The 22,759-nt window shown below is 36.9% G+C and overlaps 3 protein-coding genes across 3 annotated transcripts; all 3 read left to right on the top strand.

Moving 5' to 3' along the window:
* The first annotated feature begins 2,716 nt into the window (after positions 1-2,716).
* On the top strand, positions 2,717-3,655 carry LOC122913662 (olfactory receptor 1020-like). Its single transcript, XM_044260312.1, has one exon. It carries the CDS (start codon positions 2,717-2,719, stop codon positions 3,653-3,655), a length of 939 nt encoding a protein of 312 aa, XP_044116247.1.
* Positions 3,656-12,546: 8,891 nt separating this feature from the next.
* LOC122914461 (olfactory receptor 5M1-like) lies at positions 12,547-13,494 on the top strand. The gene has a single exon (XM_044261075.1). The coding sequence runs from the start codon at positions 12,547-12,549 to the stop codon at positions 13,492-13,494; it is 948 nt and encodes a 315-aa protein (XP_044117010.1).
* Positions 13,495-20,288: 6,794 nt separating this feature from the next.
* On the top strand, positions 20,289-21,513 carry LOC122914460 (olfactory receptor 5M1). The gene is made up of 3 exons (XM_044261074.1): positions 20,289-20,587; position 20,785; positions 20,866-21,513. The coding sequence occupies exons 1-3, from the start codon at positions 20,289-20,291 to the stop codon at positions 21,511-21,513; spliced, it is 948 nt and encodes a 315-aa protein (XP_044117009.1).
* The last annotated feature ends 1,246 nt before the right edge of the window (positions 21,514-22,759 follow it).

Raw genomic sequence — 22,759 nt, 5'->3', positions numbered from 1 at the left:
AATAAATAAATTGAAAAAAAATGGTAAGGAGGCAACATATATGTAGGTTGATGTGAACAAATGAAAGAAGGAAAGGAATTGCAATCAAGGTGTTTGGGAAAGAGTGACTGATCAAAGAAGTCTGGTAGTTCATGAATAGGCTTTGGGCTTTACTTTTCCCTGTCATCCTGCAATAGCCATCCAACCCCAACTCCAAAATGCAAGCTGCATGAAGTAATAAACAAGATCAGTGTCTTGGCTACTTTACCAGTACCAAGGATAGTTGGTACTCAAGGAGAGCCGTATTCTAGCAGAAATGAATAGGGATCACATTTTAATGGAATTCTGAAGTTTGGGAGCAGGATCTCATCAATGTATGAGTACATTTAATTCAATGTTATGTTCAATGGAGTCTCAAGACCATGAAATAGTTTTTGTACTTCCCTGAATGCCTGTTACTCTCCAGGGTGTAAGTGGTTCACTGGGGAGAAAATAGTTCAATTATCTCAGTGGAAAATAAATGCATGTTTTAATTTTGGATTAACACATTTCAGGCTTTAGATTTTTAGTGTTTTGCAGAGACAAAATCTCAAGAGGAGCATCACAGACTTAATAAGGCTGACTGCTTGAGATTCAGAAGCAGCATTTGCTACTCTTTGTTGAATTAATTAACCATGTCTTAATTCTGTCATAGTTGGATCTCTTCTACTTCCATTTTCGTTGCATTGTAAGACAGAAATCTTGTGTTCTTCCAAAACGCAATAAAACAAAACTAAACTAATAAGCACTACAGGTGAATATTAAGAACAAAGGTAAGAAGATTTAATTGATCTCAAAGTATTCATATATAGAAAGTTTCCAAGAGGACTAAAAAAGTATAAGGTAATTAAAGATCTCCATTAGGATATGTCTGAAACACTAAATATAAGGTTCCCAATTAAACTAATTTGGATTTTTGTCTTTATATGACAGGGATTTAGGATCACTATAACAAATGAGAATTTTATAGAATATTCAGCATATATAGACACATATATACATGAATGCATGTATACATGTATATCTATGTGTGTATATATGTGTGTGTGTTATATACACACATATGTGTATATGTACAGGTACAAATACATATACATACACATTTGTCTCTGTGTGCAAAACAAGGAAATTTAGTGAACTTTGTTAGCAAGAATGCCATATATAATACAAGTACATTTGTATATATATGCATAAAGTAGAGCTCTACAAAATTTTAAAATTGGTTATTTTACAGGGTAAGGTTTTAGTTAATTTTGAAGATAGATCTGTTAAAAGACTACTGCAGTAATCTAGGTGAAATATAATGTTGGCTTGATTTTTGGTAGGAATGGAGGTGGTAGGACATGATTGATACAGATATTTTGAAGGTAGAGCGAACATAATTATCTGATAGACTGGTTATATAGTGTGTGAGAAAGAGAAGAGATCAAATTCTTCAGTATTTATCTATTTATTTAATTTCATCTGGGCAAATGAAAATATGGAGTTGTAATTAACTTGCGATAAGGAATGCTATGTTTGGTGCAAATTAGGGTCGTGCATGAGGAATTAAGCTTTGGGTCATGCTGAACTGTTGTTTGATATTAATATGAAAATGTGAGTAAGGGGTTGAATTTTAAGTCTGGAATTTGTAAAAAAAGGTCAGGGTGGGAGATATAAATTTAGAAGTTTTAGGTATATAGATGGTAATTCAATTTACAAAATCAAATAATCACCAAGGTAGAGTGTAAAGAGGAAAAGGAGAAAGATTAAGAACTGAGCTACTGGGCGCCTGGGTGGCTCAGTGGGTTAAGACGCTGCCTTCGGCTCAGGTCATGATCTCAGGGTCCTGGGATCGAGTCCCGCATCGGGCTCTCTGCTCAGCAGGGAGCCTGCTTCCCTCTCTCTCTCTGCCTGCCTCTCTGCCTACTTGTGATCTCTCTCTGTCAAAATGAATAAACAAAATCTTTAAAAAAAAAAAAAAAAGAACTGAGCTACTCTAACCTTAACAGTCAGAGAGAAGAGGAAGAGTAAGCAGAGACTGAGAAGGAGGGACCCACATAGTGGGAGGAAAACTCAGAGTCTGGTTTCCTGGAAGTTAAGAAAAGAAAATCTTTCAAGGAAGAGAACGAAATCAACTCTGTCAAATGTTATTGATAGATCAAAAAGATGAGGAATGAGAACTGACCATGGGATTTGGCAATGTAAAGATTCCTGACGCCTTAGACAAGAGACATCTTGTGGAATGATAGGTTGCAAGCCTGATCAGAGTGGCCTTGAGAGAAAACAGGCAGAGCAGAACTGCACACAGCAAGGGTATTCAACTGTATTGTATGTTTAATTGTCAAGACGAGTGCGAGGAATTGGATCATAGAAGGTGAAGGCTGTAGGACAAAGGGAGAAGGAGAGAAAAATTGGAGGTCAGATAGGATATGGACAAATAGGGTCAATCATCAAAGACTTCACACCCATATACACACACACAAATATATTAATTTCAAATAAAATGGGTTACTGAGTTTACTTAAAGAATTTTTTTCTGCCACCATAAGAAAATAAAGAGCTTTAATACACATATTCTCAGGGCATTCATAGAGCTAATCTTACTTATAGCAGAGAATAAACTATTTTACCTTCCTGGTATTTTTTCTTTGTCCAATTTATTTCTTTGGTTTCTTTCTTATCCTAGCAAAAGAATCATCCATTCTGAGACAAAGATATGAACAACCATACAACAGTGACTGAATTTATTCTTGTGGGATTTGGGGATCATCCAGAACTACAGTGCCTTCTTTTTATGGTGTTTCTAGTCATCTATATGATCACCGTGTTTGGAAATCTTGGCATGATCCTATTAATCAAGATTGACTCACGCCTCCACACTCCAATGTACTTTTTTCTCAGTAACTTGTCCCTTGTTGACTTCTGTTATTCTTCCGTCATTACCCCTAATATGCTAGTGAATTTCTGGGTGGAGAACCCAGTCATTTCTTTTAGTGGATGTGCCACTCAATTCTTCTTTTTTGGTTCCTTTGCTGGCATTGAGGGCTTCCTGTTGGCTGTGATGGCCTATGACCGTTATGTGGCCATCTGCAAGCCTCTTCTTTACACTGTTACTATGTCACCTCATCTTAATGTCCTTCTGGTGTTGGTCACATATCTTGCAGGCTTTCTGAATGCTGCCATTCACACTGGCTTCACCTTTCAGTTGTCTTTCTGCCACTCAAATGTCATCAACCACTTTTTCTGCGACACTCCGCCCCTCCTGAAACTCTCTTGTTCTGATACACATGTTAATGAAGTAGTCATTTTTGCTTTTGCCAGTTTTAATGAACTGAGCTGCCTTCTGATTATTCTCATTTCTTATCTGTACATTCTTGTTGCCATCTTGAGGATCCATTCTGCTGAAGGAAGGCACAAAGCCTTCTCCACCTGCGCTTCACACCTGATGGTGGTCACTATCTTCTTCGGCACAATTCTGTTCATGTATCTGCGCCCCAGCACCAGCTATGCAATGGACCAAGACAAAGTGGTATCCGTGTTTTATACAGTGATTATCCCCATGTTAAATCCTCTCATCTATAGTCTGAGAAACAAAGAGGTCAAAACTTCCTTAGGAAAAATTTTTAAAACAACCTCTTTTTACTTCTGTGCTTAGAATTAGGAAAAGAATGGGATTTTAGGACTCTGAGGGAAACACAGAAATGACCAAATCCACCTCTATTCTCCCTGGGTCTACTTCACTGCATCATGAGTTTTGTTATTGTTGTTTTTGGTAGTGGAGATGAACCAAGCATCTTGGCATCCTGGGGAATGTGGTGACTCTGTGTAAATCCCACTAATTCCACAAAACATACATGCCTGAAAATAATCAAAGATCACATTTTAACTCCCTGTTCAGAGGCATAAGACACAGTATAAAAAGTGGATGAAAATACAGGAAGAAAGACTCCATCTTTTTCCCCATTTGATGGCTCCATAATTGAATTGTAGTATATGTAAACTGCTAGAGGACAGGTGATAAGGAGTAGGCTGACCCAGAGGACCCAAATAGGGCTTAGAGACTGCTTCTTATCCTCAGTGAACCAGGAAAAAAAAAATCAGAACTTAATCCTGATAGAAGTGCTGAAGTTAAGCACCTTTCTTTCTTTCTTTGTCTTTCTATTTAGATTAATGTATTTATTTTGAGAAAGACAGAGAGAGAGAGAGAGAGAGAGAGAGAGAGAGAATGAGCAGGACGGACAGAGGGAGAAGAGGGGAGAATCTCAAGCAGACTCCATGCTGAGCATAGAGCCAACATGGGGCTCAATTTCCTGACCCTAAAATCATGACCTGAGTTGAAACCAAGAGTGGGACACTTAACTGACTGCACCACCTAGGTGCCCCCTATGTCAAGCATTTCTAACCTGGACAAGTTATCTGGATCCCTGAGGGAACAAGTGATAAGGGAAATATAAGCAGGGATCATAGAACAAGAATCTATATAGCAGGATCTATATAGCAGAGGTTTCTGAACTTAGAAAAGAGGTATACCTTATAAATCCTGTAGGTAAAGTGTCATGTTTGATTTTTGAATGGATAAACAGTTTAAGCTTAAAGAGATAGTTTAAGCAAGATAGATAGACTTTGCCTAGTGTCTTAGCAAACAATCATACATACCTGTTTTAACACTGGCAGCAATTTCATTGGGATATATTTAAAGCTTTCATTTGGTTTGACTGGTGTTTTCTTCATTGGGATATCTCCACAGTAGGACTAGATTTTCTTTATAGTGATGAGTGACATGTAAACAGGAAGTGTTTCAAACTGCTTGGAACTGGGTAAAATATACTAAGTGTGACCCTGTTGTACCAATTTGCTGTGGAAAGACTGTGATCACAATAGAAAAGTGAAAGATGAAACGATAACTTTTGCTTTCATTATAGCATAGAGTTTTTTTTTAATTTTTATTTTTTATAAACATATAATGTATTTTTATCCCCAGGTGTACAGGTCTGTGAATCGCCAGGTTTACACACTTCACAGCACTCACCATAGCACATACCCTCCCCAATGTCCATAACCCCACCCTCCTTCTCCCAAGCTCCCCCCACCACCAGCAGCTCTCAGTTTGTTTTGTGAGATTAAGAGTCACTTATGGTTTGTCTCCCTCCCAATCCCATCTTGTTTCATTTATTCTTCTCCTACCCCCTTTAACCTCCCATGTTGCATCTCCACTTCCTCATAGCATAGAGTTTTTGATAAGAAACTGAATCCAAATCTTATCCTTTTATCTTCCTCTATTCTTTATTTCAGACATTGCATAACAAAAACACATTTTCTATCTCATCGTTCTTTTTCAGGAGAGCTCTTCATAGTTCAAGACACAGCACAAATATTACCTCCTTTATGATTGCTCTGACCCTCTGTCATCCTTCCCAAGGTAGACACTTACTAGGCCCATTCTTGTGATTCTATAGATATTGCAGCTCTAATCAAGCTCGTGGTTAAAGAAACAAATTGTAAAAATACAGTGTAATATATAGAGACTAAGGGCACCTGGGTGGCTCAGTAGGTTAAGTGGTTGACTCCCGGTTTTAGCTCAAGTTGTGATCTTGGGATGTGAGTTTGAGCCCGGTATCAGGCTCCACGCTCATTGGAGAGTCTGCTTAAAGATTCTCTCTCTCTCTCTCTTTCTCTCCCTTTGTCCCTGTTCTTGCTCACTCTCACTCTCAAATAAATAAATAAATCTTAAAAAAAAGACACAAAAACTAAGAGGTCCTTAAGAAGCAAAACCTCTTTATATCAAGCTACACATCTCCATGCCTTTATAAGCAGGCCATCAGGAAAAGTTTTAAAAATTAAGAAAGAGATCATTCCAACTGAAGACACAGGGTGATGGAAGACAAAATGTCTTCTAGCACTGGAACAAAAGTTGTCTAGAACCACCATTTTAGAAAGTCAGTGTTAGAAAAGTTACCTGGTAGCTGGTTGGATGAAGTATTGGATATCGTTTCATTCTTTTTGAAACAAATTGTCTTGTCTCCTTTGAAATTAAACATTTTAATAAGCATGATGTTTCAGCATCCTATATCTTTCATATTATGTAAAGTAAATGTGATTTTAGTACAGCAATAGAGCACTCAGGACTTTTTCAATGGAGGAACACGAAGCTAATTAAAACTAACCCAGACCTAGAGTTCTCAGTGCCATGAGGTCTCTGTGTTTTTTCTATCTCTCCTTCTGTCTTTCTGTCTGTTGCTTCCTCTCTCATACTAGGAATTCACTCACTGTCTTGCACAGACTTTTCACGTGGTGGCCTCAGTTTTACATACTTTCAGGACAATGGCATTACAGGCAAGGCTGTATCTCTTTAGAAAGGACAGTACTGCCTAAAATGGCTCAGATACTCATCATGTGTAGGCAAGCTGGGTATGTATGTATTTGTGTACGTGTGTGTACATTGGAAGTGAGGGTGGAGTTAGGAAATATCAGAAGAAATCTTGCTTTATAATAGCTAGTGCAGTCCACTGTACATTTACTCAGTATAATTAAATTCCTTGCCTACTTACTGCTCATTTACAGACTCCTAGTTTAGGAATTGGCACTTTATGCTGCTTACACGTCAACAGGAATGTTAAAACTAGTGTTAACTTTAGTAGTAGATGGGTCAGATGTTTTCCCATGTGATGCCATTTGTGGATTCCTACATATTCTAATATATTTAAAAACAAATCCCAGAAGTCAGAAGCTTCTTAGTATGTTTGTGATAGTTACACATGAATGTTTGGATTAGACTAGCAGCTAGGCTCTCCTTATGGGGTAGAGGATCAGGAAAAACAAAACAAAAAACAAAAAGCAAACAAACAAAAAAAACAGGCCACAAGGCATACAGACACAAGACCTTTAGGGCAAAACTTTTAAAATGCAGCTTTTGCTCCTTTGGTTTTTCTATAGTTTCTGGATTTAAGGGTTTCATGTGGTTCCCCTTTTCTGCTTTTGTCAGATTGTATATAAACATACAAATATCATCCTTTACTGAACATTCAGTGTACTTGATTCTCTAAGAATATGCAATTTGTGATGATGGGATTTCAAAAAGTAAATGGTCCCAGCAGGCTGGGTAAAAACTCTTTGGGCCCCTATTGCATAGAGAAAGCCCTGAAGTAGTTGCCTTGACAACCCCTATTCACTACTGAGAATTCATTTAACTACTTCTCTTCTTTCTCTTTTTTTCATTCCCCATATTGCTTTTCCTCCCAGGCTTCAGTGACAATAGAAACAAAGGCAAGAGAAGAACTAATACATAAGCCAGATAGCTTTCTGGGTTCCATGCTTGATATAACTGTTTAAAAAATTTCTATTAAAGAATGAGTTTGAGGAAACGCTTAGCTCTCAGTGCTTAAACTTTTTGCTCTGCATGTTAATCTATAGCATATAATTTCAGTATAAGAGAGCTCTTATAACATTGTACCCCAGAATTAACAGTAAATAATTAGATCTGCTGGACTCCGAAGAAGTCAGATAGGGAGGGAGACAAACCATAAGTGACTCTTAATCTCACGAAACAAACTGTGGGTTGCTGGGGGGAGGGGGGTTGGGAGAAGGGGGGAAGGTTATGGACATTGGGGAGGGTATGTGCTTTTGGGTAAATTGGAAGGGGAGGTGAACCATGAGAGACTATGGACTCTGAAAAACAGTCTGAGGGGTTTGAAGTGGCGGGGGGGTGGGAGGTTGGGGTACCAGGTGGTGGGTATTATAGAGGGCACAGCTTGCATGGAGCACTGGGTGTGGTGAAAAAATAATGAATAATGTTTTTCTGAAAATAAATAAATTGGAAAAAAAATAAATAAAAAAAAATGAAATGTAGAAATTTTAAATGTAAAGCCCAACGCAGTCTGACCAATGTGTACAGCCAGGTAGTTCTAATTCCAGTTTTCAAGGCTCCGATATAACTGGTGAGAGTGTGTGGGAATAGAGTAAGTAGAAACTTCCACAAACCTCACCCTTCTTAGCAGGATTCCCTGACATTTTCCTGGGATTGCTGCAATCCTTTGGTTAATTCCCAGAGTTCTGAAAAAGTTGACTTAGATACCCTTTGCCAGTGTTCTTTTTTCTTTTATGGAGGAGACTTTACCACCCAGGAAGTTGATCCTGCCCCCTCCCAACTCCCCATCTAAAATGTTTCTGAGATTCATTTACATGTATGAGTAGTATGCTCATTTTTATTCCTGTGCAGTGTTCCACTATATGGACATACATATCTATGCATCTATCAATACACATTGGAGCTTCTTAGAGAACACAGAGGGCATGTGTTCTCTTTTGTCTCGGATACATAGTTGAGAGTGGAATTGCTGGGTCATAGTTTTGTAAGAAGGAATAACTTTCTAAGAAATTTTATAAGAAATAACCAGTTTTCTAAAGTAGTTAAAAATTATTTTACATTCCATCAAGTGGTATATTATTGAGTAAGGAAAGGGTTAAGGTATAGACAAAGAGAGGTCCAGGCTCTGAAACCCTGGCAGGCAAAAGAACTAAGCCAGAGTGAACAAGAGATAAGGGAATAGACCAGACCACCTGGCCCCGGATGTTAGGGATTACACCACGGTGTAATCACAGAAAATGACCAGACCTGAAAGAAGTAAGTCATTAATGTTGTTGTCAATAGTCCTTGCTCAAACCAAGATGGCACAAGAATCTCAAGGCCACAAGCTTCCTCAACTTGTTTTCAATAAAGGTCCTGCCCTGGAAACCCTCAGTGACAACCTATCCAGGGAACCCTCTCACTCTAGAGAGCTTTTACTCTCCTTTCTGCTTTCACTTTAACTTAATAAACTTTCATTTCACGTCACCCTTTTGTGTCTCCAAGATTCATTCTTTGAAACCATGAGACAAGAACCCTGTAATCCTATAACATTATGAGAGTTCTAGTTGCTTCCTTTTTTTTTTTTATTAATAATTGGTTCAATTCTTGCTGTGGAGATTGGATGTGAAGTGTTACCTGTTGTAGTTATAGTTTACCCATCTTTGACAATTACAGATACTGAAATTATTTTCATGTGGTTTTTGACCATTCATGTATCTTCCTTTATGAAGTATCTGTTACCTTTTATTGTTGTATTTTGATTAGTGAGCTTTGGAGGATCTTCATCTATTCTGAATACAAGTCTTTGTCAGAATAACTCCATATGAATATTTTTTTCTACTCTGTGGCTCACCTTTTCATTAACTTAACATTATTTTTGAAAAGCACATGTTTTGAAATTGATGATATAAAATTTATGTATTTGTTTCACAATGAATGATTTTTCTGTCTTTTCTAGGAAACCTTTGGTTACCTTAAAGTCATGAAAACATTCTTTTATTTTTGTCCCTAGAGGACTTGTAGGTTTTGTGTTTATATTTATTCCTGTGATCCACACACATTAATATTGGAGTTTTGGAGCATGATGTTGTAGAGAGCAAAATGGAGTCTCTCATGTCAAGCAGAAGCCTGTGTCTGACAATGACACAAACAGCTAAATGTACTGGCTCTAGGAGATATCACTGGGACCAGCATCAGCAGACACCCCAGAACTGATAAGGAGAAGAACCAGAGGAGGTCTGTGTAGACCTGAAGCCAATCAAATTCCTTTAAAAAGGGGAAGACTTTGGCAGCAACTGTCAAACTCTTCAGACATGACCCCTCTATGTCTGAACACTTAAAAAGGTAGCCGCTGCCAAAGGTTCTGCCCAACTGATCTCTGAACAGAACTGAGATCCTCCACTGCTTCATCTAAAATGAAGTTGGGAGGTTTCCACAGGGAGAGCTCTCATGTCCTAATTCTCTAGTCAGTTGCAGACCCAACAAGAAGGGATGGACTTCACCATGGGCTTGACCTAGCACATGGACACTACTTTACGACTATAGCCTGAGGAAGAGACACTGTCCTCTTCAGCAGCTCCTTTTACACCCACCCCAGCAATAGCTCCACCAATGAAAAGCCATCACACTCTACTCCCACTTTCCCCTTTGGACTTGTAGTTCTAACACCCTTCCCAATGTACCCCTTATCTCCTTAAGATGTGCTCTTCTCCTTTGTTCCTTGGATTTGCCCAAAATTTTACCAGTTTTTCCTGGATTGTAATTCTCTTTTATTCCCAAATAAACTCCTTTGTTTTACGTGCTGGCAAAATAACTAGCAGTGTCCATTTTTAAGGTTTACACCACCATTTAGAGATCTAACAAAACCAGATGGCTCTCTTGTCTGGGGCAGCCTACAATTTGATTCCTGGGATTGTATTGACCTGGAACTATCCATGCCCTAGAAGATACAGACCAGAGAAAATATCTCTAGATTCTTTTATTCTCTACCAAGTACAGTGCCAATGTTCAAACATTCTTTTTTTTTAATTTATTTTTTATTTTCAGCATAACAGTGTTCATTAGTTTTGCACCACCCTCCTCTTAAATCACCAGTTTTATGAATGAGCCATTTTATGAAAGATCCTGGCTTCCATTCTCATGTTTGATTTTTAGCATGTTGATGAAGTTAACTAGTGGGTCAGATTGGTGCCAGCATAAATAATGGTGTCGGCTCTTTAAAGGGTCCTCACCCCTGACATATGCTTCTACTTCCTTTCATTGGTTATATTGCTTTTCTACTTTCTACATTGTCTCTGCTCCTCAAATCTCTCACTCCACCTTTCTTCATTAGATAACCTAACCTCAGTATCTACAGAGAAACACTGAAGCCTTTCTAATGAGAATTCTCTCACCTTTACTACACAAAATATAAAAAACTTGATATTTTCCTTCTTCCATGGTAATTAAAGGTGATAGCTAATTATACTATCTGTGCTTAAGATCTCATGCATTCAGTACCAAGCATGTACTTAGATATTAGATGGAGATTTTGGCCTCAAAGGAGAATTGAGGATCTCAAGGCACCAAATTAAGGTTGTACCCTTGTGGAACAGACTATTTTGATTAGTCATTCAGAAATTTTTCTAAAATACTCTAGAGAATGTTCCTGAGAAATACACTATAAATGTTTTCACCATGTTTTTACAAAATATGGTAAGTCAACTTTTACAGGTATGTCATTTTCTATATTTCTTCACTAAGAATAGGTTTGTTCTTTTGTATGAAGATGAATATCCCACCAATGTGGACAAAATTAATTTCATCAACTGCATTTGATTTTTCTATTCACATGTTATGATTTATAGCATCTCTAAAAATCAATTATTATGTGCAAGCCCTTCTGATGTGTATGTGAAAACCAAACAAAAATAGCTTTAGGCACAGCTTTTGAGGCACGTTGTTTTCCAGTCATACCTTATTTTCATAAAGCATTGAGAGAGTGGCTCCAGCTGAAAGGCAAGACCACATTTAAACATCGTCTGTGCTTTTCAAAACAAATATGTTCATGTATGTGTTAGTTGCTCAAAAAATGGGGAAAAAATCTCCACATTCTTCTCCAGATACTGAGATTCTGTGTTTATGGTTTAAGTGAGACTTTCTTGGAAGAGTCTTCTCTGAATGTTTACCTGAAAGCATCCTACCTTCATTTTTCTTCATAGTGCTTGCTTCTGGCATCACATTCTATAGCTTTGTCTATGTGGGGATGTCTGTTACTTCTCCTACAACATACCATTCATGAGGATGGGGAATTTGTTCAAAGCCATAAACCCAGACTTACAACAGAAAAAAAATATTTTCAGTGTACACATACAAGTGTATGTAAATGAGTGAGTAGATTCAAAAAGCACAGAGAATAATCCTTCATTCAGTACCTTCTTAGTTGTATATCAAGAGATAAATTTACTAATTCAATGCCTTCTGAATAAAATTAAGAAAGACCACCATGGGTTTCAGGTGAAAATTCTGTAATAATTATTTCTTTCATTTTGTTTTGTTGTTGGTTTTTTTTTTTTTTTTAAAGATTTTAGTTATTTATTTGAGATAGAGAGAGAGTGCGAGGGAAAGCATGAGCCAAGGTAGGGGGCATGGGGAGGGAGAGGGAGAAGCACATTCTGCATTTAGCAGGGAGCACAAAGAGGGGTTCCATACCAGGACCCTGAGATTATGACCTGAGCTGAAGGCAGACACTTGACCAACTGAGTCACCCAGGTGCCCCTATTTCTTCTATTTTGTATCTGAAATACAGGGTATCAGATCTAAAGAGACCCTGGAAATCTAACTACCTTTATCTTTCCATTTGAATGATACCAACAACCTCCTGCTTTTCATACTTGCTTTTAATTCCTATACTTTTCTTTTTACAAAATTTGAAAAAAAATACCACATATGGAGTTCTCTAAGAAGGCAAGTATAAATGTGATTTTATATACACACATGCGCACACACAGGTGAGAGCAAAAGCAAGAACAGGAGAGAGCGATAAAGAGAAAGAGGTAACAGAGAGACACAGGACAAAAATACTTATATAGATATTCTGAGGTATTTCATAAAACAGAAGAGAAATTTCTTAGTAATTCATCAATGAGCAAATGATAAAATGGATGGAATAAATGCAGAATCCTCACTTTCTCTGCCACTCTCAGTTTTCAAGGAATAAGAAAATGTCTTCTCAAAACCACACTACTGTGACAGAATTCATTCTCTTGGGACTCACAGATGACCCAGTATTAGAGAAGATCCTGTTTGTGGTGTTTCTGGTGGTCTACCTAGTCACGCTGGCAGGGAATCTGTGTATGATCGTGCTGATCAGGGCCAACTCCCACCTCCAGACGCCCATGTATTTCTTCCTGAGCCACCTCTCCTTTGTAGACATTTGCTATTCCTCCAATATCACTCCCAATATGCTGCACGATTTCCTCTCAGACCAGAAAACCATCTCCTATGCCGGATGCTTCACACAGTGTCTTCTCTTCATAGCCCTGGTGATCACTGAGTTTTACATCCTTGCTTCAATGGCATTGGATCGCTATGTGGCCATCTGTAGCCCTTTGCATTACAGTACCAGAATGTCTAAGAACATCTGCATCTGTCTAGTCATGGTCTCTTATGCTTGTGGTTACCTTAACGGACTCTCCCAGACCCTGCTGACTTTTCACTTGTCCTTCTGTGGCTCCCTTGAAATCAATCATTTCTACTGTGCAGATCCTCCTCTTCTACTGCTGGCCTGCTCTGACACCTATGTCAAGAAGATGGCGATGCTGGTAGTTGCCGGTTTGACTCTGTCAAGCTCTCTCTTCATCATTGTGCTGTCCTACCTGTTCATTATTGCAGCCATCTTGAGGATCCGTTCAGCTGAAGGCAGGCGCAAGGCCTTTTCTACTTGTGGCTCCCACTTGACAACAGTCACCCTATTTTATGGAACCCTCTTCTGCATGTACTTAAGGAGTCCATCTGAGAAGTCCGTAGAGGAGTCCAAAATATTTGCAGTCTTTTATGCTTTTTTGAGCCCAATGTTGAACCCACTGATTTATAGTCTAAGGAATAAGGATGTGATCCATGCTATGCAACAAGTGATTAAGGAAAATATCTTTTATAAAATTGAAATTTGAATCTCTGTTCATTTGAAATGACTAATTGCCTATGATAATACAGTGATTAGAAATAAATAACAGAGAGGTGCTACCTGTTATACAGTTTATGTTCCAATTTCTTTTTGAGGATTATTATCATTTAGTTCATTTCCTTAACTTATAATAAAATTTCTTTCTTTTTTCTTTTTTCTTTTTTTTTTTGCTAAGCAAGGAGTTGCATTCCCATTTTAGCAATCAAAATGTGCTAATATCCAGATTTAGAATCCTAACTGAAAAATGTATTGGAGGATCATTATACAAGTGCTTTATATTTTGTCTAAATAATCATATGCTTCCTTTTATTTTTTAGTTCTGAGACCACTGGCGCTTCCAAGAACGAATCTTTAAACTTAATCTTGGCAAGTCTTTTAAACCAAATCGTTCACCCCTTTGTAGTCTTTCTTTATATTCTATTTGTTTACTTCTATTTGTGATCTAATTTTTACATTGTACAACTCCTTGGGTGAAGGCCACCTCAGAAATTCTTTAGAGATATGATACAGCAAAAATCGATGTGCACAAAAATAAACATGTCACTCTATAGTGAATGCTGGCTTTTATATAACTGTTTATTTATTTATTTATTTATTTATTTCTAGAGAGAGAGAGAGCATGAACAGGAGGGAGTAGCAGAGGGAGATGGAGAGAGAGAGAGGCTCTTAAGGCTCCATACTCACCATGGAGCCTCATGTGGGGCTAAATCCCACAACCCTGAGATCATGACCTGAGCCAAAATCAAGAGTCAGACACTTAACGACTGAGCCCCCACATGCCTCATCACTATTTATTTTGACCCTCAAAATTATCTCTATTTAGAACATTTGGAACCTTAGGCACAGAAGGATCAAATGACTTTCTACAGTCATTCTGCAACTAAGTATCAAGAAGGCAAATCTTTTGTTTCCAAATTATCTCTTTCCAATTTACTGAGGTTAAATTCAGCATGCAGTAGTGCTGGGGGGCATGGTGGGGATAATGAAGGGATGAAGTTACTGCTCCAGATGAAATCTTGGTTATTGAGATGAGGGTGTAATAGTGACTGTGTAATTCCTCTGACATTTCAGGTAAACATGATAGTTTGTGTGTAAAGTAGAACTATCTTACTGTCTCATGTAAAGCAGACAATTTTGATATACGATAGATATATTTAGACTATGTTTTATCAATCTGTTTTCCAGATTATAAAAGCACACATATACATTAAGAACAACTAGAAAATACAGACAGATGTGAAGGAATAACTTGTATCAGTAATGTCTTAACCAATAGACAATTTGTGTTTGTGTTTTGCCATATTCTCAGTGATTTTATATGCATGTATATTATGATCATTCATAAAACAAAACTGTAATCATATGCCAAATACAAATATGAATATTGATTTTCACCTGATAATGTAATGTTTACATTCAATACAGACTAAATACTTTTAGTGAACACAATTTTTAATGTGACTTAATACTTTATAATTAAATTATCCTTGAACTTAATCACAAAAATAACATGTTGATTATAGAAAAGCAAGTTGAAAAATTCTGAAATGTCTGGGGCTCCTGGGTGGCACAGTTGGTTAAGTGTCCAACTCTTGGTTTAGGCTCAGGCCATGATCTCAGTGTTGTGAAACTAGGCCCTGTGTTAGGCTCCAGGCTCATGGGGAGTCTGCTTGAGATTCCTTCTCTCCCTCTCTTTCTCTGCCTCCTGCTCATGCTCTTTCTCCCTCTCTTTGTCTAAAATAAATAAGTAAATAAATACATAAATAAGCTGAAATGTCTTTGGAATAAAAAGCAAAATTTACCTATGTTCTCCTATCCAAAGACAGCTGCTTTCAACATTTTGGTGTATTTTCTTTCGTTTGGTTTATCTTGCAAACCATTATATCATCTTATCTATGCATCCCATTATTTTTAAGATTGACCCATATCTTTATGTGCATACTTTTTTGATTGTTTCTTTAGGATCAGTCTTAGAAGTGCAATTGTTGAATTAAATGTTTTGGCCATTTTTAAAGCTCTTGCTAAATTTTTTTATGGATAATTTTTTTTTCTCTCCAGAAAGCATCAGCCATTTACATGTATAACTAGTCATGTTTGAGAGTAAACATTTCACTATATTGTTATTAAGATTAGGAAATATCCTCTAAGGGTTATTTGTTTCTTTGTATCTCAAAGGAAATTCTTAGGAAAGTAGTCTGTTTATTATGACAGAGGAATATTTAAAATATATATTTAACAAGTAAGGAGAATATGTCAATTTACTGATTGTCTTTCATTTCTGATGATTCCTACCTCATGATGAATATTTACATTCTTATTTGGAAAAACTTATTCATATTTTGGTTTGTAGCTTTTCTAAAACTCAAATTTAAATAAAGAGGTATCTATATTGTGTTTTTAATTACCATTTATTATAGGAGTGTCTTGAATTATTTTAGATACAATTCTGTTATATGTTGTAATATTGTATGTAACTCTTTTCTGCACATTTTAAAACCATTTTTCCTTACTAATTATTAAGCAACCTTTGTTTTTCTATTCGTCTGTGACATCACCTTTATTGTACACTAAGTGAATCTGTTTCTGGCTGATTCTATTCCTTTGACCAATTTATACACATATTTTAAACCAAATTCACATAATTCATATAAAGTTTAAAAAGTGTTAATTTTTGGTAGACATTTCAATGTATAGTAGGATAATGCAAATCGAATGCTTCTAACCATCTGATTTCTTTTTCTTTTTTTTTAAAGAATTTATTTATTTGACAGATCACAACTAGGCAGAGAGGCAGGCAGAGAGAGAGAGAGGGAAGCAGGCTCCCTGCTGAGCAGAGAGCCGGTGTGAGGCTGGATCCGAACCTGGATCCCAGGATTCCAGGATCATGACCTAAGCTGAAGGCAGAGGCTTAACGCACTGAGCAACCCAGATGCCCCACTATCTAATATTTTTAACCAAGAAATTATGCAAGTGATAGCTCAATCTGGATAGCAGATGCACACACACATGAAAATCAAATATGGCTATACTTATAATATGTACTCCTTGTAAATTATTTTAAAAATATGGAGAAATATTTTAGTCTTATTATTGTTATAGTTTGGTTCCCACATCTGATAGGGAGATGTATGGAATCATGGCCGTACTTCCAGATGGGTGAATTAAGTTTTTTTTTTTTTTTTGGCAGGAAAGCAAAGGTATGTTGTGCCTTGTAAATCAAGAGCAAAACGTTGAACTCATATTAATGGTATATTTATTAACATGTTACACAAACATTTATTTTTGTGTCACACCAGTGTCCATAATGTAACATTATTATTCAGCAATGCTATCTAAATATAGAATCTTATTTCCAACTAAGTTGTCTTTCGCTAGCAACTGTCCCCCGAAAGACTGATGTGCCCACACATACTCCTCAATTGTGCATCATTTCAAACACTGAAAGAAAAAATATCAAAACTATGTTGATTTGAATTAAAGTAGGTATTAAGCTTTTAAATAATCAGAAAGAAATATTTCTGAGGTCAATTCGAATGGAGAAATTCACAATGGAAGAGTCATTTGAATATGACCGTAAAACTATTTAAAATTAAGAAACTTTTGGGAAGTATTTGTCACAGATAAGTTAAAGTGGTAAACTTATAAAGATATGATTCAAAGCATTAAAACACCGTAAATATTGAAGGCTATGTGTAGAAAATTGATAAAAGTATTTTATCAATAAGAAGATTGGTAAAAGTACAAATACATCGGGGCACCTGGGTGGCTCAGTGGGTTAAGCCCCTGCCTTCAGCTCAGGTCATTGTCCCAGGGTCCTGGGATCGAGCCCCAAATTGAGCTCTTTGCTCAGCAGGGAGCCTTCTTCCCCATCTCTCCCCCTGCCTCTCTGCTACTTGTGATCTCTCTCTTTATCAAATAAATAAAATAAAATCTTAAAGAAAGGGAATGAAACCTAAAAATTTAAAGGTACAAATATACTAAAATTAATGAGTAAAAATACTAATAATTAAAAATATGAAATATGTTTTCCAACTTGACAACTTCATACCTGAAATGCAACAATATGTTAAGATATTGGAACTGGGGTTTATTTTTTTCATAGGAACTCCCTCTCCAGTACTCAAATAACATGGAGAATTAGAGAATTTACCAGTTTAGTTTAGATGGGGTTTTCTTTAAGGATGAATTTCAGCTGACTTCATAGAGCCAATTCTTAAATATTCAGGTTTGCAAGCCAGTTGTTAAAGGGATTGTCTTGAAATTGGCCAGTGTGGAAGTGCTTATAACAATGAAAATGGCAAATGCTACCTATCAGGGCTCCCTCCAGCTTACTATTATACCACTGGTTTATCCTTCCAGTAAGTATCAGATTAATCTTACATAATGTGTAGTTCAAGGGATCTTGGTCCTAAATGTCCATAAATAAACCTAAGGCAAAAACCAATCACCCCTAAATAAATAGTGATAATTTCAAACCAACAAACAAAGAAACAAACAAAAAAACACCTTTAAAATAAGAAACTTTTTTGCATTCCCACCAACAGTGTAAGAGGGTTCCCCTTTCTCCACATCCTCTCCAACACATGTTGTTTCCTGTTTTGTTAATTTTGGCCATTCTAACTGGTGTAAGGTGATATCTCAATGTGGTTTTAATTTGAATCTCCATGAGGGCTAATGATGATGAACATTTTTTCATGTGTCTGATAGCCATTTGTATGTCTTGATTGGAGAAGTGTCTGTTCATATCTTCTGCCCATTTTTTGATGTGTTTGCCTGTTTCGTGTGTGTTGAGTTTGAGGAGTTCATTATAGATCCTGGATATCAACCTTTTGTCTGTACTGTCATTTGCAAATATCTTCTCCCATTCCGTGGGTTGCCTCTTTGTTTTTTTGACTGTTTCCTTTGCTGTGCAGAAGCTTTTGATTTTGATGAAGTCCCAAAAGTTTATTTTCGCTTTTGTTTCCTTTGCCTTTGGAGACGTATCTTGAAAGAAGTTGCTGAGGCTGATATCGAAGAGATTACTGCCTATGTTCTCCTCTAGGATTCTGATGGATTCCTGTCTCACGTTGAGGTCTTTTATCCATTTTGAGTTGATCTTTGTGTACGGTGTAAGAGAATGGTCGAGTTTCATTCTTCTACATATAGCTGTCCAGTTTTCCCAGCACCATTTATTGAAGAGACTGTCTTTTTTCCACTGTATATTTTTTCCTGTTTTGTCGAAGATTAATTGACCATAGAGTTGAGGGGCCATATCAGGGCTCTCTACTCTGTTCCACTGGTCTATGTGTCTGTTTTTATGACAGTACCATGCTGTCTTGGTGATCACAGCTTTGTAATAAAGCTTGAAATCAGGTAAGGTGATGCCGCCAGCTTTATTTTTGTTTTTCAACATTTCCTTAGCGATTCGGGGTCTCTTCTGATTCCATACAAATTTTAGGATTATTTGCTCCAGCTCTTTGAAGAATACCGGTGGAATTTTGATCGGAATGGCATTAAAAGTATAGATTGCTCTAGGCAGTATAGACATTTTAACAATGTTTATTCTTCCGATCCAAGAGCATGAAATGGTCTTCCATCTTTTTGTGTCTTCTTCAATTTCTTTCATGAGTGTTCTATAGTTCCTCAAGTATAGATCCTTTACCTCTTTAGTTAGGTTTATTCCCAGGTATCTTACGGTTCTTGGTGCTATAGTAAATGGAATCGATTCTCTAATTTCCCTTTCTGTATTTTCATTGTTAGTGTATAAGAAAGCCACTGATTTCTGCACATTGACTTTGTATCCTGCCACGTTGCTGAATTGCTGTATGAGTTCTAGTAGTTTGAGACTTTTGTGTATTTATATTTGAATTCCAAAAGACTGGTACATTCCACATCATCACAGATGTCAAGAAAACAATAATATATAGTTTTTCTGGAAATCAATTTAACAGGATGTTTTCGGGAGTCTTAAAAAAATGTTTGTATAATTTTAATCAGCTCTTCCAATTTTAAGAATGTGCCAAAGCATAATAAAACATGTGGGTGAAGATTTTTCACTGTGGTCTTTGTTTTATAATTGAGAAAAAAGAAATGAATTATCTATGATGAACATTTATCTATTACAAAATTTCTGAAACAACAGTGTATCATAGTTGGTGGGATCCTAGACACCCGAATTCCTTTTATGCCCCACTTGAATGATGCCAATTATTAGTGACTTTCATATCTGAATTTTGTTCCTTTGTTTTTTATTTCTTAAGGGTGAAAAAATTAAATATAGAGTTCCTCAAGAAGACAGGTATAGATGTGTGAATATGTATACACATAAAATATGCAATATTATTACATTATTACACTTAATATAAGATATACATATAAATGGATATATATATATACACACACACACACACAAAAGTGTATGTTTATGTATTTGTGCATTTGAGATACAAAAGAAAGAGAATGCAAATACAGAATAAAAATATGTAGATATTCTGATTTTTTAAAAAAGATATTATCTATTTGACAAGAAGAGGGAGATCACAAGTAGGCAGAAAGGCAGGCAGAGGGCCTGATGCAGGGCTCGATCCCAGGACCCTGAGATCATGACCTGAGCTGAAAGGCAGAGGCTTAACCCACTGAGCCACCCAGGCACCCCACTGATACGTTTTTTTGAATAGGGATATGTCCCAGTGGCTGAGTATTTCAATTAGTAAATGATAAAATGGATGGAATAAATGCAGAATCTTAATCAGACAGGATTCCTCATTTCTCTGCCACTCTCAGTTTTCAAGGAATAAGAAAATGTCTTCTCAAAACCGCACTACTGTGACAGAATTCATTCTCTTGGGACTCACAGATGACCCAGTATTAGAGAAGATCCTGTTTGTGGTGTTTCTGGTGGTCTACCTAGTCACGCTGGCAGGGAATCTGTGTATGATCGTGCTGATCAGGGCCAACTCCCACCTCCAGACGCCCATGTATTTCTTCCTGAGCCACCTCTCCTTTGTAGACATTTGCTATTCCTCCAATATCACTCCCAATATGCTGCACAATTTCCTCTCAGACCAGAAAACCATCTCCTATGCCGGATGCTTCACACAGTGTCTTCTCTTTTTTTTTTTTTTTTTTTTTTTTTTTTTTTTTTTTTCCCAATTTATTTATTTTCAGAAAAACAGTATTCATTATTTTTTCACCACACCCAGTGCTCCATGCAAGCTGTGCCCTCTATAATACCCACCACCTGGTACCCCAACCTCCCACCCCCCCGCCACTTCAAACCCCTCAGACTGTTTTTCAGAGTCCATAGTCTCTCATGGTTCACCTCCCCTTCCAATTTACCCAAATTCCCTACTACTCTCTAACGCCCCTTGTCCTCCAGTGTCTTCTCTTCATAGCCCTGGTGATCACTGAGTTTTACATCCTTGCTTCAATGGCATTGGATCGCTATGTGGCCATCTGTAGCCCTTTGCATTACAGTACCAGAATGTCTAAGAACATCTGCATCTGTCTAGTCACGGTCTCTTATGCTTGTGGTTACCTTAACGGACTCTCCCAGACCCTGCTGACTTTTCACTTGTCCTTCTGTGGCTCCCTTGAAATCAATCATTTCTACTGTGCAGATCCTCCTCTTCTACTGCTGGCCTGCTCTGACACCTATGTCAAGAAGATGGCGATGCTGGTAGTTGCCGGTTTGACTCTGTCAAGCTCTCTCTTCATCATTGTGCTGTCCTACCTGTTCATTATTGTAGCCATCTTGAGGATCCGTTCAGCTGAAGGCAGGCGCAAGGCCTTTTCTACTTGTGGCTCCCACTTGACAACAGTCACCCTATTTTATGGAACCCTCTTCTGCATGTACTTAAGGAGTCCATCTGAGAAGTCCGTAGAGGAGTCCAAAATATTTGCAGTCTTTTATACTTTTTTGAGCCCAATGTTAAACCCACTGATTTATAGTCTAAGGAACAGGGATGTGATCCATGCTATGCAGCAAATCATTAAGGGAAATCTCTTTTATAAAACTGTAATGTAGGCATCTGTTCATTGTAATTACTAAATGTAATAACATAGTAAATCCCTTCACAGGGCAAACCCACCACTCTATGGTCATGATATAGTCTCTTCATAAACTCATAATGACAATAGCAAATTTCTCTCAGAATTAATAGCTCCGAGACAACTTGTTTTAATAAAAACTGTTTCGTTGAAGTTAAACAATGTTTTATGTAGCAAAGAAAAAGAAATATCAGAATATAAATTAGTGGTGTCTAATAACTTCATAAAATACTTTTGTGTCTTTACTTACTTGGGAGTAAGTATTAGAATTAATTCAGTCAGTAAGAACACCGGAAATCCATTTTTCTGAATTATGTGGTCTACAGAGTTACAGTGAGTTTCAAAATAGGGTGATCAATTTTATATTTTAAAATAGTATGAAATAATCTATTCTCCAATGAATAATATAGAATGATGGTTCTGGTGCCTGAGTAATCATTTAAATCATGTTAGGAAAATTTAAATATATGGATCCCTCTTAGGTTTAAGCACTCAGTAAATTTTTCCCAACTAATATGTATTGCAGACATCCTGAGAGAGTTTTTGTCTTATGGTAAATATTATTTATGCTCTTTGATTTTAAAAATAAACTGTAAACACCTGCTTATAAATTTAGTGTAATAGCAATCTAGGTATATTTTTCCAGTACTAGTTCTGATTTAGATCTAATTTATTCAGAGTTAATAGAGCCTATCAATTGGCTCTGTAGACCTAAGAATGCCCTGAAACAGTACACAAATGAGAGTAGCTTCTGTATTTTTCTGGAGGAAAACAACTAATGTTTACTTTGTTTCATAAAAGTGTCTGTGACTCATTATTTTGTAGAAAAGGCTGTTACAGTAGTTCACAAATTTCTATTGTGCGAATTATAATAAATAAAAGGTTATATGAAGAGATGCATAATTCATCCACACTAACCTATCTATGCATTATTAGTCAAGTAGATAGCTGTGTATTGAAATATATATTAAATTTGTTTAAGTTGCCTTAAATGTTTTGTATTCTAATATTGTGTATTTTTTAAAAAAATATTTTATTTACTTATTGGAGAGAGAGAGAGACAGAGATAGTGAGAGAGATCAGGAGCAGGGAGAAGAGAAAGAAGCAGGCGCTCCACTGAACAGGGAACCTGACAGGAACTTGATCCCAGGACCCTGTGGTCATGAACTGAGCTGAAGATAGAAGCTTAAGGTTAACTAACTGAGCTACCCAGGTGCCCCTAA

Source organism: Neovison vison, chromosome 7 (assembly GCF_020171115.1).
Source record: "Neovison vison isolate M4711 chromosome 7, ASM_NN_V1, whole genome shotgun sequence".
Classification (NCBI taxonomy): domain Eukaryota; kingdom Metazoa; phylum Chordata; class Mammalia; order Carnivora; family Mustelidae; genus Neogale; species Neogale vison.
Note: the sequence above shows the minus strand (reverse complement) of the source record. Positions and strands in the feature narration are given on the sequence as shown.

Coding starts and splice junctions, on each gene's coding strand:
- LOC122913662 (XM_044260312.1), top strand. CDS start 2,717: ATGAACAACCATACAACAGTGACTGAATTTATTCTTGTGGGATTTGGG.
- LOC122914461 (XM_044261075.1), top strand. CDS start 12,547: ATGTCTTCTCAAAACCACACTACTGTGACAGAATTCATTCTCTTGGGA.
- LOC122914460 (XM_044261074.1), top strand. CDS start 20,289: ATGTCTTCTCAAAACCGCACTACTGTGACAGAATTCATTCTCTTGGGA.